The 15,642-nt window shown below is 44.4% G+C and overlaps 2 protein-coding genes and 1 long non-coding RNA gene across 5 annotated transcripts in view; 2 read left to right on the top strand and 1 right to left on the bottom strand.

The window, feature by feature from the left end:
- Positions 1-69: 69 nt before the first annotated feature.
- Eif2b4 (eukaryotic translation initiation factor 2B, subunit 4 delta, 67kDa) lies at positions 70-5,633 on the top strand. Of its 3 annotated transcripts, none has more exons than XM_005400495.2 (13): positions 70-248; positions 619-662; positions 974-1,109; positions 1,294-1,494; positions 1,921-2,003; positions 2,167-2,258; positions 2,949-3,063; positions 3,256-3,332; positions 3,675-3,777; positions 4,024-4,151; positions 4,297-4,474; positions 5,100-5,280; positions 5,391-5,633. In XM_005400495.2, the coding sequence occupies exons 1-13, from the start codon at positions 218-220 to the stop codon at positions 5,588-5,590; spliced, it is 1,569 nt and encodes a 522-aa protein (XP_005400552.1). In that variant the 5' UTR covers positions 70-217; the 3' UTR covers positions 5,591-5,633. The 3 variants fall into 3 exon arrangements, with proteins under 3 accessions (XP_005400552.1, XP_005400554.1, XP_005400550.1); XM_005400497.2 differs by having other exon boundaries at positions 213-248; positions 978-1,109; XM_005400493.2 differs by lacking the exon at positions 70-248 and having other exon boundaries at positions 291-662.
- A 4,257-nt stretch (positions 5,634-9,890) lies between these two features.
- On the bottom strand, positions 9,891-12,112 carry LOC106150252. The gene is made up of 2 exons (XR_001236969.1): positions 10,949-12,112; positions 9,891-10,364 (listed from the first exon to the last, which is right to left on the bottom strand). It is a non-coding gene; the product is annotated as an uncharacterized LOC106150252 (long non-coding RNA).
- Positions 10,362-15,642, top strand: part of Gtf3c2 (general transcription factor IIIC, polypeptide 2, beta 110kDa) — a 28,983-nt gene continuing 23,702 nt past the window's right edge. Inside the window, exon 1 of the mRNA XM_005400480.2 lies at positions 10,362-10,659. The gene's annotated coding sequence lies outside the window, so the exon portion shown is untranslated. The remainder of the gene's footprint in view (positions 10,660-15,642) is intronic.

The raw sequence follows: 15,642 nt of genomic DNA, 5'->3' as shown, positions 1-15,642 counted from the left end.
GGACTGGAAGTCTAAAGTAGCGAGACAAACCTCATCGCTATCCGTAGTTGGGGCGGGGCCCAGAGCACGCTGGGAGTTGTAGTTCGCCCGATGCTGCGCGAAGTGGGTGTATGTGGTGGAGCCTCCAGACCAGGCGGCGCTGTAGTCCCAGTGACCTCCGAGCAAGGCACTGGGACTGCCCAGTGACTGCGGCGGGCGGAGCCTAGGACGGAGAGTGATGGCTGCTGTGGCTGTGGCTGTTCGTGAGGGTGAGCGAAGGGTTGGACGAACCAAGTCCTACAGGATCCGATGAGCTCCGGACTGCTTGTGCTTGAGCTCATTTGGGCCTTAGGGTTGCGTTCTGGCTCCACGCCAGACTCTGGTTTACTGTCTCCGGCGCAGCCCGGCGCCTCGCACCAACTGTTTCCCTGGTGAAGGGTGGGTGACCCCTCCTTTCTCCTTTCCCCGCCTGTCCTTTGATCCTGCCGCGCAGTGCGTCCCCACGCGGATCCTTGGGTCGCTTCGCACCCTGCGGCGAATCGGTGGTCATGCCGACCCAGCAGCCAGCTGTGACCAGGAGGCCACCTAAGGCTTCCCGGAGCCTCTCTGGTTCACTTTGTGCACTGTTTTCTGATGCAGACTCGGGATCAGGGATGAAGGCGGAGCTGTCTCCTCGACCTGGGGTAAGTGAAGGTTCCCTCCCCAGCCGCCTATCAAACGCTACGCAGGAAGCTCTGTCAGTTCATTTAGTCCATTTCCCATCCCGTTTCCGTTTATTTCTCAGGAAAGCCGAGAAATTTTAGAGTCTAATGATATGTGACTTAGATCCTGGAAGAGAAGCTTTCATCCCTGTAGGATGTAAGTTTGTAATAGGTAACATGAGGATGTTAGAAAGGATTAGGGATTTAACCATGTGGGAATCTTGTAAGCCAACAGTGTTGATTCACCTTTGGAATTGTTGGAGGCAGAGCAGTGTCCTATGCCTTTGTCTCAGGTAGCAGGGAGGGAGATGACCCAAGAAGAGAAGCTGCAGCTTCGGAAGGAAAAGAAACAGCAGAAGAAGAAACGGAAGGAGGAAAAAGGGACAGAACCAGAAGTTGGCTCTGCTGTAACTTCAGCCCATTGTCAAGGTTCGAGGTCTTTTTGAAAGGGCTGGGATGTGGAGCTGGTGGATGGATGTGGTGGGAGAGGCAGGACAAAGTTGGCTTGAGCAAGTGAAAAAAAGTGACGTGGTTTAAATAAACCAATAGTCAAGCTTTGGCTGGAGCAGAAATAGCACCTGCCTGAAACTTCAGCACCTCTTCCTTCTACTAGTGAGAGAACTGCCAGGACCCAGCAGGCAGTTGGAGGGCACTCCTGGTGAGAAAGTTCCAGGTGGTCGGAGTAAGGCTGAACTTCGTGCTGAGCGTCGGGCCAAGCAGGAGGCTGAACGGGCCCTGAAACAGGCAAGGAAAGGGGAGCAAGGAGGGCCACCTCCTCAGGCCTGCCCCAGCACAGCTGGAGAAACCCCCTCAGGTATATCTTCCCTTCATTTCAAAACCTCTGTTTCTTGTGCCAGAGTAAAATTTTTCCCTTTCCATTTTCATTTTCGAACCTAGAGTTCAAAATTTTTCCATCAACCCCACTGTACCCCTAGTTCTTGTTCTACTCAATCTTCCCTAACCTCTTGCCCCTGTCCTATATTTTCTTTCTTTTTCTTTGATGTTTTTTGAGACAGGGTCTCGCTATACAGTTCAGGCTGGCCTTGAGCTCACTTTGTAGCCTAGGCTAATCTTGAACTCACAGCAATCCTCCTGCCTCCACCTCCTGAGTGCTGGGGATTATAGGCGTGTGCCACCACGCGCAGCTTGTCCTATTTTTCTTGATTCTCCCTATCCCCTAGGAGCAAATTACCCACCTCTTGAGACTTACTGTCTTGAAAACGTGACTACTATCTTTTAGGAGTGAAGCGTCTCTCAGAGCAAACTCAGGTTGATGACCCCACACTTCTGAGGAGTCTTATTAAAAAACCAGAGCGACACCAGGTAAGAACTGGGTAAAAGCCTAGAGAGGGAAGAAAATTGCTCAGAGCAAAGTGAGACCTTGGAGAAGGATGGGTATTTGGGGCACAGCGGTCTCATTCTGTACTTGTTTTCCAGCTTCCTCCCACAACTTTGGGCCATTGATCATATTCTTTCTTTTGTTAAGGTTCCTACCCGAAAGGATTATGGATCCAAAGTCAGTCTCTTCTCCCACCTACCCCAGTACAGCAGACAAAACTCCTTGACCCAGTACATGAGGTACAAAATTGTCATAACATCTAAGTCTGAGGAGGTGTAGTGACTTAGTATTAGCCATTACCTGTCCAGTTATTTAAGTACAAATTGACTAAAAATTGCATTTTTTCGTAATTTTTATAAGATAGGCTGGGAATATAGCTCAGAGGCACAAGTGCCTGCCTGGCAAGCGTAAGGTCCTGAGTTCAATTCCTGGTACCAAAAAAAATTTTTTTTTGTAAGATAACAGGAGATATAAAAATGATAATTTTATCAAATTTATCCAATATAAGAATCAAGTGGTTGAAATGACACCTGCCAGAGCAATAGTATGTAAACAAACATGCTGCCTGTGTGTTGCTGTTAAGTGGTTAAAAGTGACTAGAGCTGGGCATAGTGGTGTGTGCCTGTAGTCTCAGCATCAGGGGAGGCTGAGGCAGGAGGATTATTTCAAGTTTCAGGCCATCCTGGGCTACCTAGTGAGGGTGAATTGAAAGCCAGCCTGAACTACATTGTGAGGCCTTGTCTCAGTAAATAAAAGCAACTGGAAATTTGAGATGGACTCTCTGGGAAGAAATATGAACTTGAGGCAAAATTTTAGAGGAAATGGGGCAGTCTGTTCTAGTAAAAGAAGTTCCTTTTCTGTGGGAGGGAGGGGGAAGCACTAGGTAAGCAAGTTTCCTTGCAAAGTATGTGACACTGCCATCCCATCAGCATCCCATCCTCTGTGATCCACCCAGCCATGGTGCGACTCGGCCTGCAGTACTCCCAGGGCCTGGTCAGTGGCTCCAATGCCCGGTGTATTGCTCTGCTTCGTGCCTTGCAGCAGGTATGCCCTGTGTTCTTCTTTTATGGCCCCACCCCACCTCCCCAATACTGCCCCAGCTTCTCACCCAAGGTCAATCCTTAGGCAAAGAGGGAATGACTCCTACCCTCAGAACACTTTCCTCAGTGCAACTCCATCCCCCTTTCAGAGACCTTTATCAGGGGCATTTGGTTGATCAGTCTGTGTGCTCCATAGGTGATTCAGGATTACACAACCCCTCCCAATGAGGAACTCTCAAGGGATCTTGTGAATAAACTAAAACCTTATATCAGGTAAGAAAAGCCACAAATTCCTTCCTAGCTCACCTAGTCCTTTTCTGGTACTCTTGTTCTTTTCTCTTTTTATTTTCCTGTTCTCTGTGTTTAAAAAAATTTTTTTCCTTTTTTTTTTTTTTCGGTTTTTCTTTGAGTCAGAGTCTTGCTGTGTAGCTCAAGCTGCCTTGAACTCACTATGTATCCCAAGCTAGCCTTGAGCTTGTGATGATCCTACCTTGGCCTCCTGAGAGCTAAGGTTACAGGCACCTGCCACCATGCCCAGCTTAATTTTTTTTTTTTTTTTAATGTGCTAGTTTAAATTGTAAGGAGCTGTACAAACAGTAAGTATTGTTGTTGTAGCTTCCTGACTCAGTGTCGCCCCCTGTCAGCAAGCATGTACAATGCCATCAAGTTCCTTAACAAGGAAATCACTGCTGTGAGCAGCTCCAAGCGGGAAGAGGAGGTGAGTAGGGGGAATGGGAGAAGCGTACACTGTGGTTAGTGTTAAGCAGCATGTTCAGAATTCCCAGAAGACAGCACATGCCATTCTACCCCAGGTGAGGATTAAGGAAGTAGTTGGGCACTCTGACTTGTACCACCCTTGGGTGCCCTTCAGGTCCATCATGCTAACAAATTCAAGCATCTTGCATAGTAGTCAGAGGAAGAAATGTGTCTACTTCTTGTTCTCTAAACATCTTACTCCATGTAGGCCAAGACAGAACTTAGAGCAGCTATTGATCGGTACATACAAGAGAAGATTGTGCTGGCGGCTCAGGCAATTTCACGATTTGCCTACAAGAAGATCAGTAATGGAGATGTGATCCTGGTGTATGGATGGTATGGCCCAATTGTATGACCCAATTGTATGACTCCAATTGGGGAGTGGGCTGATCAGAAGAAAGGACCATGCCTTTGCATTGGTTAATGAGCAGGCCACCACTTAGTGCCTTTTATGACTGAGTCTCCTCTCCATCCGCTGTAGCTCATCTCTGGTATCACGAATTCTTCAGGAGGCTTGGAATGAGGGCCGGAGGTTTCGGGTGGTAGTGGTGGACAGTCGGCCCTGGCTGGAAGGAAGGCACATGCTACGTTCTCTGGTCCATGCTGGCGTCCCTGCCTCTTACCTGCTGATTCCTGCAGCCTCTTATGTGCTCCCAGAGGTGAGGGCAGAGGAAAGGGACTCCACAACTGGACGTGAAAGGGTGTAATAACATAGACATATTTCTATATTCTTAAAGTTCACTTATTTTAAAATATTAGGATAATACAACCCTGTTTTTACTTAATAGGAAAAACACCTAAAACATGCTATATAGCACAGCTTAGCTATCACAAGAACTGTATATTAAACTTGCAGCCACCAAAAGGGTACAAAAAAAATAACTTCAAAATTTAGTTTTCTTATGGCATACTTGGTAGGTTAGGTGATTTCCAAGAAAAGCAGCCATCAAGATTTATTACTTGTCGGGCCAGGGATATAGCTCAGCAGCACAAGTGCCTGCCGGGCAAGTGCAAGGTCCTGAGTTTGATTCCTGGTACCAAAAAAAAACCCCAGATTACTTGTCACCGGGCGTGGTGATTTGCACTTGTAATACCTTCACTAGGGAAGAGGATCTCCACAAGTTCGAGGCCAGCCTGGACTATACAGTAAGACCCTGTCTCCAAAAATAAAGAAACAAACAATTTATTACTTGTTCTAATATTGCTCCCCTGGGCAGAAGTGGGGGACCTTATTCTACACTGATACATTATGACATATTTTTCCTTCCTGTCTAAAACAAACAGGTTTCCAAGGTGCTATTGGGAGCTCATGCACTTCTGGCCAATGGATCGGTGATGTCACGGGTAGGGACAGCACAGCTGGCCTTAGTGGCTCGAGCCCATAATGTGCCAGTGCTGGTCTGCTGTGAAACATACAAGTTCTGTGAGCGTGTGCAGACTGATGCCTTTGTCTCTAATGAGCTAGGTAAGCAAGGCAGAAGAGAACCTTCCTGAGAGCTGAGAATTGTGAGGGAGAGGGAGGTTAAAACCCTAACTTCTTTTAAAAAAACATAATGGGTCCCCCTCCCACTGCAGATGACCCCGATGATCTGCGGTGTGAGCGGGAAGATCATGTAGCCCTGGCTAACTGGCAGAACCACTCATCCCTGCGGCTGTTGAATCTGGTCTATGATGTGACTCCTCCAGAGCTTGTGGACCTGGTCATCACAGAGCTGGGCATGATCCCTTGTAGTTCTGTACCTGTTGTCCTACGAGTCAAGAGCAGTGACCAGTGAGGAGGAAATACAGGGTCAATAAATGACATACATCCTACCCTTAGCAACTCTGCTGCTTTTGTATCTTTTAACATGTCCACCACTTAAGTTAGGGGCTCATACTCCCCAGCCCGTCTCCTCACCTGCTGCTGAGGCCTTTGTGGAGACTCTCAGCTGAATAACTTTACACCAATGCTCTGGGGCCATGGTGAAGGTCCATATGGAGATCAAAACCTATCCAGATCTTCAGTCATTCTGAGTGTCTTATGGCAGACATTGATCTAGGTATGAGGAGGCCTCTAAGGATAAAAGCTCTGCTCTGAGTAATGTCAGTATTCACTGAGTACTTCTGTGTCCAAAACTATTCTGATCTCTTTTTTACCCAGTTAGAAAGATTTTATATATCATCTGCTTGTGGTGGTGCATCCCTGTAATGCCAGTACCTGGAAGGCTGAGGCAGGATTGTAAGGCCTGGGCTATATACCAAGATCAGGGTGAGCCTACATTCCATAGCAAAACCCTGCCTCAAACAAACAACAAAAGAGAGATTAATATATCTCTACCAAACAAATGAGATTTTACAGATGAGAAAACTGGAGGTACAGAGAGCTTAAATTGCTTGCCCGGGGTAACCACTAATCAACAGGTAGAATAGAATGTGATCATAGGCAATCTGAATCCATACACTTAACTTACAGGTCTTTTTATGTTACATGCCCTTAGAAGTATTAATCATAGAATAGGAAGACAAACATCTACAGTATGAGATACACTCTACTAGTATTATAAGCAAAATTCCTTCCAAATTAAGAATGATACCAGTCTAGCAAGAATGGTAAAGACTTCACAAGTAAGATCTGGGGCTGGGTGTGGTGATATACGCCTACACTCCCAGCACTAGGGAGGCTGAGGCAAGAGGATCTCTGAGCCTAAACTACATAGCAAGGCTGTCTCAAAAACAAAACAAAACAAAAAACCAAGAATTGAAGTAGTCTTTGAAAGGTAAGTAGTTTTCCAGTTAGAAAAAAAAAGCAGATCAGAAAAAATGGCTTGAACATTAATAGGCCTTAAAATGAGAGACCAATTTCAGAGTCAGTAGTGTCAGGGGGCTAAAACAGGCTTAATGTTAAGAGTAAGAAAATTCTAAAGGTAGTTAGGGCTAGATGGGGAGAATCTCACCACTGATTCATTTCAGAATGTTAAGTAATCCATTTTGTGTGCATCGATGTTTTATCAAAAAAATTTTTTTTCTTTATAAAGAACAAATTTATTTCTCACATAATCACTTTCCCCAAAATGTCTATTTTAAGACCATCACAATGAGATTTTCTTTTCTGTAAATTTTTAAAGTTTATTTTATTTATTTATTTATTTATTTTGTTTTTTTTTTCGGTACTGGGAATCGAACTCACGTCGTGCTTGCCAGGCAGGCACTGTGCTGCTGAGCTAAATCCCCAGCCCTTAAAGTTAATTTTATTGGTACTGTTTTGCTGTAATGATCACATTCATCATAGGGAATTTGTTCCTGTACATGATGTATCTTGATTTTTCTTTTTTTTCCCCGCTCCCTTCCCCTCCCTTCACACTTTCTTCCCCTCCCCACTTACAAAAGCTTTGTTTCCACTTTTCCTCTTTTATTTTTTTTTTTCCTTTTCTCTTCCTTCCCTTCTCCCTTGCTCCCCTTCCTATTTGAATATTTTCTTCGTACTTCCCAGTATGTGTCATCCATTTTGGCCCTTATTTATGCTTTTGGTTTCTCACACAAGAGAAATAATGTGATATTTAAATGTGTGAATGATTTATTTCACTTAAAAGTATGGTCTCAAGGTACAACCATTTACCTAAAAATGTCTGAAGTTTACCCTTTATGGCTGAGTAGTACTCCCATTGTATATAAAAACATCTTTATCTATTTATCCATTTATCCGTTGATGGGCATGTGGCCTGTTTCCAAGATTTGGCTATTACAGATTGTGCTGCTGTAAACATGGGTGTGCATATATTAATTGAAAATTTTCAGGCACTACAAAAGAGATAAAATTATATATACAATCTTTTATTAGATGCAACAATTTTTTTTTTTTTTTTTTGAGGCAGGTTCTCACTTTGTCAATCAAGCTGGTCTTGACCTATGTAGCCCAGGCTTGCCTCAAACTCACAGCAATCCTCCTGTCTTAGCCTCCTGAGTGGCAGGATCACAGGCTTGTGCCATCATACTTGGCTTAGATACAACAGTTTTCAAGATCTACATTTGCTTCTTTTTCCTTGCTGAAGTTACTTTGGAGCAAATCGCAGGCATACTGCTTCACTCTTATAGATATCTATAGACTTGAATGCATCTCTTAAGAAATACGTCAGTTCGTCAAAAAAAAAACCCAAAAAACAAAAAAAGAAATACGTCAGTTCACCATACTGCTATTATCATACTTTGTTTTTGTGATGCTGGGGACTGGGCCCAGGCCTTGTGCCTGCGAGGCAAGTGTTCTACGCAGCCCTCATTATCACACTTACTAAATAATACTTTCCAAAAACAAAATTACACTTTCGTAGTATTAGCCAGAGCATAATCCAATTTTTGTCTCAAAAGTGGCTTTTTATAGTTAGGTTTCTTTGAGTCAGATCCAAACAATTCCACTTATTACAATAGTTTATGTCTCTTGAAAAGCATGGTGGGGGTGTAGCTCAAAGGTAGAATGCATGCTTAGTATATATAAGGCCCTGGGTTCACTCTCCTGGGTTCACTCTCTTGAAAAGGCAGTCTCTTTCCCTCTTCTTTTCTCACATTAACTTGTAAAAACTAGGTCAATGGTTACTACAAAATGTCCCACATTCTGGATTAGAATATTTGCTTTCCTTGACTGTCACTGACTTCAGCCCTCTAAGCTCTATATTTGCAGGCAACTTTTTGGGTAACAATATTTAATAAGTTGTTCTCCGGGCTTTATGTGCCCTCTCACCTGGAGGCAAACCACGACTGGCTGTCTCATTTTCAGTGATGACTGGGTCCAGGCATTTTAAAGCTTTCCCCAAACCTTTCATTTAGTGGTTCCGTCCACCAGTGGTTGTTGTCTGAATAATTTCACCAGGAGATAAAAAATGCTAATTATTGTATCGTTCTTTAGTCTATCAAGAACTACCTCTCATCTGTTAGTTCTGAACTAGAGTTCATACTAGAAAAGCAGGATAAATGCTTGCTTTTGTCCTTTTATTTGTCATTTTTGGCAATTAGTCACTAGTTACTTCTGGTGGTTTACAATGAGCAGTTGTTAATTTTTTGGCTTTTCAAAAGATCACTATGAAGCCAGGCGTGGTGGCGCACGCCTGTAATACCAGCACTCAAGAGGCAGGAGGATCGCTGCAAGTTGGAGACCAGCCTTGGCTACAAAGTGAGCTCAAGGCCAGCCTGAACTGCATAGCGAGACCTTGTCTCAAAACGACAAAAAAAAAAAAAAAAAAAATCACTATGAACTCGTATGTTGAAAGTACCATTCAATCATCAAAATTAAGGGTCAGCTTTATACTTAAAGGATAAGTGGTAGAGATTAGAGGCAGAGAAATAGATCAGTTAAAAGATTGCTTTTCAGGGCTGAGGATTATAGCTCAATGGCAGAGCACGTGCCCAGAATGTACAAGGCTTTGATTCTGATCCCAGCACTGTGGCAGGTGTATGTGGTGGGGGGGTTGTCAAGCTATAAAGGCACCTAAACTTTGACCCAACAATATCACTTGTAGGAATTTATTCTGCCCATGCAGTTGTACATGTTTGAAATAATTTACATAGTTATTTATAGCAGCACTGAGCGCTGGATGTGGTGGCACACCCCAAAAGGAGGCTGAGACAGGAGGATCATCATGAGTTGGAGGCCAACCTGAGCTACATAGGGAGGCCCTGTCTCAAAAAAACTAAAATAATGAAAAATACAATTACTCATGTATATAAGAGATGTTTGCAATGGTGTAAATCAAAATAGCCTAATCTGAAACAGCAGGAATGAAGAGACATTTGTTCATTACCTAAGTAAAATGTTTAAAATAGAGCTGCCCATCACAGAAGCGTTTTGGAGCTAGCTAACATCTAAAAGAGGGAGAGATACCCATCCAAAATACTACTAGCCACTAAAGGAATGGTGGAATTAGGTGTCCTCCTCCTTCCTCTTAGGTCTCGCGTAATCTCTGCCATACCTTTCTTTCTTTTTTTTTTTTTTAAATTGAAAAAGACTGGGTGTCTATGTTGTCCAGGCTGGCCTCAAACTCCCGGGCTCAACTGATCCTCCTGCCTCAGCGTCCCTAAAGGCTAGGACTATAGGCGTGGGAGCTCAGCTTTCTTGCATATTTAAATTTAATAGGCGATATTTTCTGACTTATTCCACTGCTTCCTTTCCGTATTGATACACAGCACTCTCCTACTGGGTGAGTGGAAACCTGTGAAGCTTATATGGCTTTTAAATGCGTCAGGAAAGGACAGAAACTTGTTGCACTCTCTTTTCACCCCGTGCCACCCCCAACCAGTGAGGAATGAGTGGGGCAAGGATTCTGAGGAAGGCCGAGAGCGCAGCGTCCCCGCCCAGGCCTGGCTTTTCTACTCCTCTGCTCTTATTTCCAAGGTCCCTTTCATTGTCTTTCAGTCTCGGGTCCATCTCCGGTTTCACTAGCGGCAGGAACCGGTCTCATCCTTAGGGGGCGACGGCGGCGAGGGTTTTTTGGTGTCCGAGTCTCAATCTTGCCTAAGACGGCACAGGGTTGCAGTTAAGACTCTCACGGGCCTTCTGGCGCTGCACAGCGCAGGACTCGCAGTCTAGGAGGAAAGGCACAACCGGCGGGACGTGTAGGTGTCGACTTTCCCGACTTACAAGTCTCTGAGGGCCTCGCAGCGCCCCGCGCCCCGCGCGCGGAGCTCTGCCGCGTTGCATTATGGACCACAGAGCCTAAAGGAACGCGGAGTCGTGCCCCGACTCCAGGCCTACCGCTCCAGTTTACCTAGTGCCGCGGGTGGGGGCCAGAAGGAGCCGCTACACGATTTCGTCATAAAACCGCGACCAGACAGGCGGCGCCATCTTCGAACTTGGACTTCCGGAAGGACTTTGGCGCGGGTGAGTGTACCGCGGCGGGGTGTGCGGGGGGCCCAGGGATTACTCCTCCCCTTCTTTTGCAGTAGCACTAAGGTGTTGGGAAGTAAGTCCGGACTCCGCTCTTCCCCCTAGGCAAGGCAGCGCTCCCCCTCCAGCCTCTGCGCTCCTGCAGGAAACCATTATGCCCCCACCTCCTTCCTCAGTGTGGCCTCGGAGCATGCTTCATCTCTGTAAGCCACGGGTCTCGGCCCCTTCCCCCACTCTGTGTCCATAACTCAAAAGTCGGTGTCCCCGTCTCGGCGCTGCTTACTTTGCGTCACTTGGACTAGGCGATCCTACAGTAGTTCCGAGTCTTTGGGAAATCCAGGCTCGCCTACCCTGCTGGCTGCTGGCGAAAGCGGCCCCTGCCGCCAGGACCCGGGGAGGACCGGTGGGGCGGTCTAAACTGGTTGGATCCATGTATTCTGCTGTGTCCCACCCTCTTTCTCCTGGAGGCTCTTCTAACCTCGGGGTTGTGCCCCGCGCGCTGTAACCCCATTGGCGCATCTAAAGGCCACTTGTGTTTCTCTGCTTAGTCCTTTGACTCAGCAGCAAGTTGGTCGTCAGCTGGGGGCAGAGGTGGCGACTTCAGCCCCACCCCAGGTTAACTCACTTTGTGGGCTATGATCAAGCCTCTTCGCCCCAGCGGCATATTGTTACACAAGTTTAAGTCAGTCCCTTGCCTGCGTGGCTATTTTTGCCATCCTTTCTTATCAACGGTACTGTTTTCTTAATAGAGTTAGTTATTTTTAATAACTCTTAATAGAGTTAGTTATTCTTTAGTTATTTTTAAAGTGCAGTGGTTTCTACCAACGTGGAATGAAGCCATCGGTTACAATTTTTGTTATGCAAGTTAAAATAAAAACACAAGTAAAAATGTTTATTTACCACTAAGATGATCTTGCATGCCACTATTTACACCAATGGGAGGCAGTATATTAAACTAGTGTATTTGGGCTGGAGGTGTGGCTTAGTGGTAGAATCCTTGTCTGGCATGCATGAGGCTCTTGGTTTAGTCCCAGCACTACAAAAAGAAAAGCAACAACAAAAACGTAAACGAGTGTGTTTAAAGTAATTCCGTCTTCAAGATGAAAGTAATTCTATTTTGAGGTGTTGTGGTATTTAATTTTTTCTTTGCCCAGGAGGTCAGGTTGGCAGCTTGGAACACTGAAAAACAGGGTAGGTTGGGATGTAAAAACTCTAGTATGAATTTGCTAAAAAGACTTGCTTTATTGTATCCAAAATTAGTATTGTAAAATGATAAATGGAAATTACATCACATACTGCTTCTGTTTTCCATGAGAAGTGAGTTAGTAAAGGGAGTTTTGTATATGTTGAGGAGTCAATCAAGGTTAAATGTAAAGGCGGGCGTTGTGGCTCACGCCTGTAATCTCAGCACTTGGGAGGCTGCGGCAGGAGGATCGTTGCTATTTCGAGACCAGCCTAGGCTACCTAAGTGAGCTCAAGGCCAGTCTGAACTGCATAGCAAGACCCTGTCTCAAAACGACCAAAAAAAAAAAAAAAAAAAAGGATTAAATGTTAATTATTGCCCTTGCCGTGTCCCAAATTCTGGATACAGTAGTGAACCGCATAGGGAAAATAGGAAGCTTTCAAGGAAGACAAGGGCTACACAAATAAGTATGCGTATGTATCTCCTCTACATGAAAATTTCAGGTGGACTAAAGAGCTATTTGTAAAATCCACAACTGGAAAAGTAATTAGAAGAAAAAATATCAGTGGGTTAAGTAATGCCTTTGTTAGACACAAAATAAACAGAAGCCATAAAGGAGACTGAGAAGTTTAATGCATAAAATTTTAGAACTTCAGTTTAGCAAGAAACAAAGTTAATCAGGCATAGTGGCTCATATCTGTAGTTCCAGCGCTGTGGGAGGCTAAGGGAGGAGAATGAAAAGTTCAGCAAGCCCAAGGCGGGGTATGGTGGCACAGGCCTGTAACCCCAGCACTTGGGAGGCTGAGGCAAGAGGATTGTTGCAAGTTAAAGGCCAGCCTGGGCTACAAAGTGAGCTCAAGGCCAGCTTGAACTGCATAGCAAGACCCTGTCTCAAAAAGACAGAAAAAAAAAAAAAAAAGAAAAAATTGAAATATGCGTATCCCTCAACCCAGTAAAGTAATTCCACTTCCAGATTATTCTAATGGAATAATTTTTCATTAATGAAGAGATCTGTAGTAGAATATTCAGCCTAGTATTATTTGCAATAGTATTATAAGCCAGTTGGCTATTAAAAAAGGAATGTCTAAATTATAGTTTTGTAGAACACCTTACAGCAATTAAGATCGGTATACGTGTAGTCATATGGAAAATGTTTAAGACGCATATCAAAGTTACTTAACTGATCTCTGGAGAGACTTCCTGTATTAACTGGTATTCGTTCTGTCTTCTATAAGGCATATACACAGGCACACTGAATGAATCTTGTGTACTTTTCTCCTAATATAGGCCTAGTTACTCTGCTGCCTCTAATTGTTTTGAGAGCTTGCCAAGAGTCATTTTATTGGTTCCCACATTTCAAATGTATCAGGAAAGTTAAGTTGTCTTCTTTCTTTATGTAAATGTTACATATATTTAAAGGTTTCTGTAATCCCAGTACTTGGGAGGCTGAGACAAGAGGATTGCTGTGAGTTTGTGGCCAGCCTGGGCCACATAATGAGAGCAAGACCAGCCTGGACTACACAGTGAGACCCTGTCTCAACAAAAAGTTAAAAAAAGAAGTTTCAAGAATTTTTTTTGTATGAGTTATTGTTTCTATTAAAACTAAAGTTGAAACATGGTAGATTCTAGGTATTTGTTTTGTTGCTGTTCTTATTCTTATTCTACACATTTATAAGTAAAAGTTTGTAAGAGCAACTCAAAAAAATAAGCAGCCTAGTGTGGACATCTGTAATCCCAGCACTTGAGAGGCTCAAGCAGGAGGATTGTCATGAGTTCGCGGTCAGCCTGGGGTAGGCCTGGGCTCAAGGCTACCCTGAACTGCATAGGGAGACCCTGCAGATAAATAAATAAATGAATGAATGAATGAATGAATGGTTTTAAAAAGCAAGCTAAGTTGAGTGCTTTGGGAAGACAAAAGAGGTGACAAAATGCTGTCAAACAAGTGTGAATGAGACAACTGTGAAAGACAGAAAAATGGGTTAAAATCTGGAAGGTTGCTACACTTGAAGTCCCCCTCAAGAAAAGACACTGGTAGCCAAGACCACCACAAATATGTAATCCTAGATTCTCTGGAGGCTGATACAAGAAGATTGCTTAAACCCAGTATTTTGACCAGGCTGGGCAAGCAGCACAGAGAGACCCTGGTTCAAAATGAAGTAAAGAAGCCGGGCATGATGGTACATACCTGTAACTCTGGCACTTCAGAGGCTGAGACAGAAGGATCACTGAGTTTGAGGCCAGCCTGGACCCTGTCTCAAAAAAAGGGGCCAGGGATATGGCTCAGTGGCATGGTGCCTGCCTACCTGGCAAATATGAGGTCCTGAGTTCAATTCCTGGTACCACAAAAAAAGAGGGAAAAAGGCAAGATGGGGTCGTATTGGGTAATGTTGGTGCTGCTGAGAGGTCAGTGTAAAGGAGACTGAGAGCCAGGTGCAGTTCACTTGCCTGGAATCTCAGCTACTCAGGAGGGTGTTACAAGAAGTTCATAAACTTGAGGTCAGCTTGGGCAAGTGAGTGAAACCCTTGTCTCAGAAAGGGCTGGGAGTGTGGTTCAGTGGTCCCTGGTTTCAATTCCCCAGACTGGGAGTATCGCTGAGCAGTGTCCATTGGATTAATGACTTAGTGATTATTGATATTAGCTGCAGTGGTGGTGGTGGGGGGAGGGGCATTAACAGGCTAAAACTGGGAAATGAAAATGTCAAGGGCAGACACATTTTAAGTTTAGTTGTGAGGGAGATGGAGGGTGTTAGAGGAAGAATTTTTGTTGAAGGACAATTGTGTGTTAAGACCAGAGTCATAAACAGACACAGTTTAGGAGGCAATGGGAAGAAAGGATAAACTCAGTTTTCCTGAGAAGGTAGGAGAATGGGGCTAGAACACAATGGAACAGATCTTAGAAAGTAGATAAGGCGACCTGGGGATATAGCTTGGCAGCACAGCGCCTGCCTGGCAAGCGCAGGTCCTGAGTTTGATTCTAGGTACCAAAAAAAAAAAAAAGGAAAGTGAATGAGGGTATCAGATGCAGAGAGTACTGACTGACTTGACAAGAAACTGAAGTGTTGCCTGTCTAATGGCTTAGGTTTTTTTTTGTTTGTTTTGGGACTAGGAATTGAACACATGGCCTTTTCTATGCCAGGCAAGCACTCTACCACTTAGCTAAATCCCCATTATGTGGTTTAGGATTTTGTCCAGAAATCAGAAACAACATCATCTGCACAGAACCAGGGAATTGGAGATTGGAGGAGAGAAATTGTGGAAGCTGACGAGGGAGAAAATAGAGTTGATAGTGCCTGGCAATTGATATGCACACATGGTAAAAAGTGACAGTTGGACTCATCTAGAGCTTGAAATTTTCTAAAACTTTGGACCAAAAAGACACGAGAGAAACTGGAAAAATTGAGTGGTAGTAGTTGAACAATCTAGTATGATGATGGCAAATTATGACCCAGTGATGGGATCCCTTAGTGAATCTTAGGAGCTTCAAAGAAGCAAGGTGTTTGCGGGAGAGGGAAGACCGTTGGTCTTGAAGTGGCACTGGAGAAGAATTGAGAAGACTGATTCCGCTTTCTGCCCTGAGGACCATGGGGTGTGAGAGGATGAGCAACCTCTACGCTAGCACCTGGAAAGCTAGACGTTTCATTTCTGTGTGGGGTTTGAGGGGATTTTGTTTTTGTATTTGTTTTGTTTGGTTTTTTGGCCTCCAAGATTTTGAACATGATTTAGAATTTGCAAAGCAAATGTTCTCTTGGAGAATTTGAATTTGGACTTAAGTTTAGAGCAAAGAGAGGAAAGGC

The sequence above is a fragment of the Chinchilla lanigera genome, unplaced genomic scaffold (genome assembly GCF_000276665.1).
Source record: "Chinchilla lanigera isolate Chin_1 unplaced genomic scaffold, ChiLan1.0 scaffold00068, whole genome shotgun sequence".
Classification (NCBI taxonomy): Eukaryota; Metazoa; Chordata; class Mammalia; order Rodentia; family Chinchillidae; genus Chinchilla; species Chinchilla lanigera.
The sequence above is the reverse complement of the archived record's forward strand: the minus strand, read 5'-3'. Positions and strand labels throughout refer to the sequence as shown.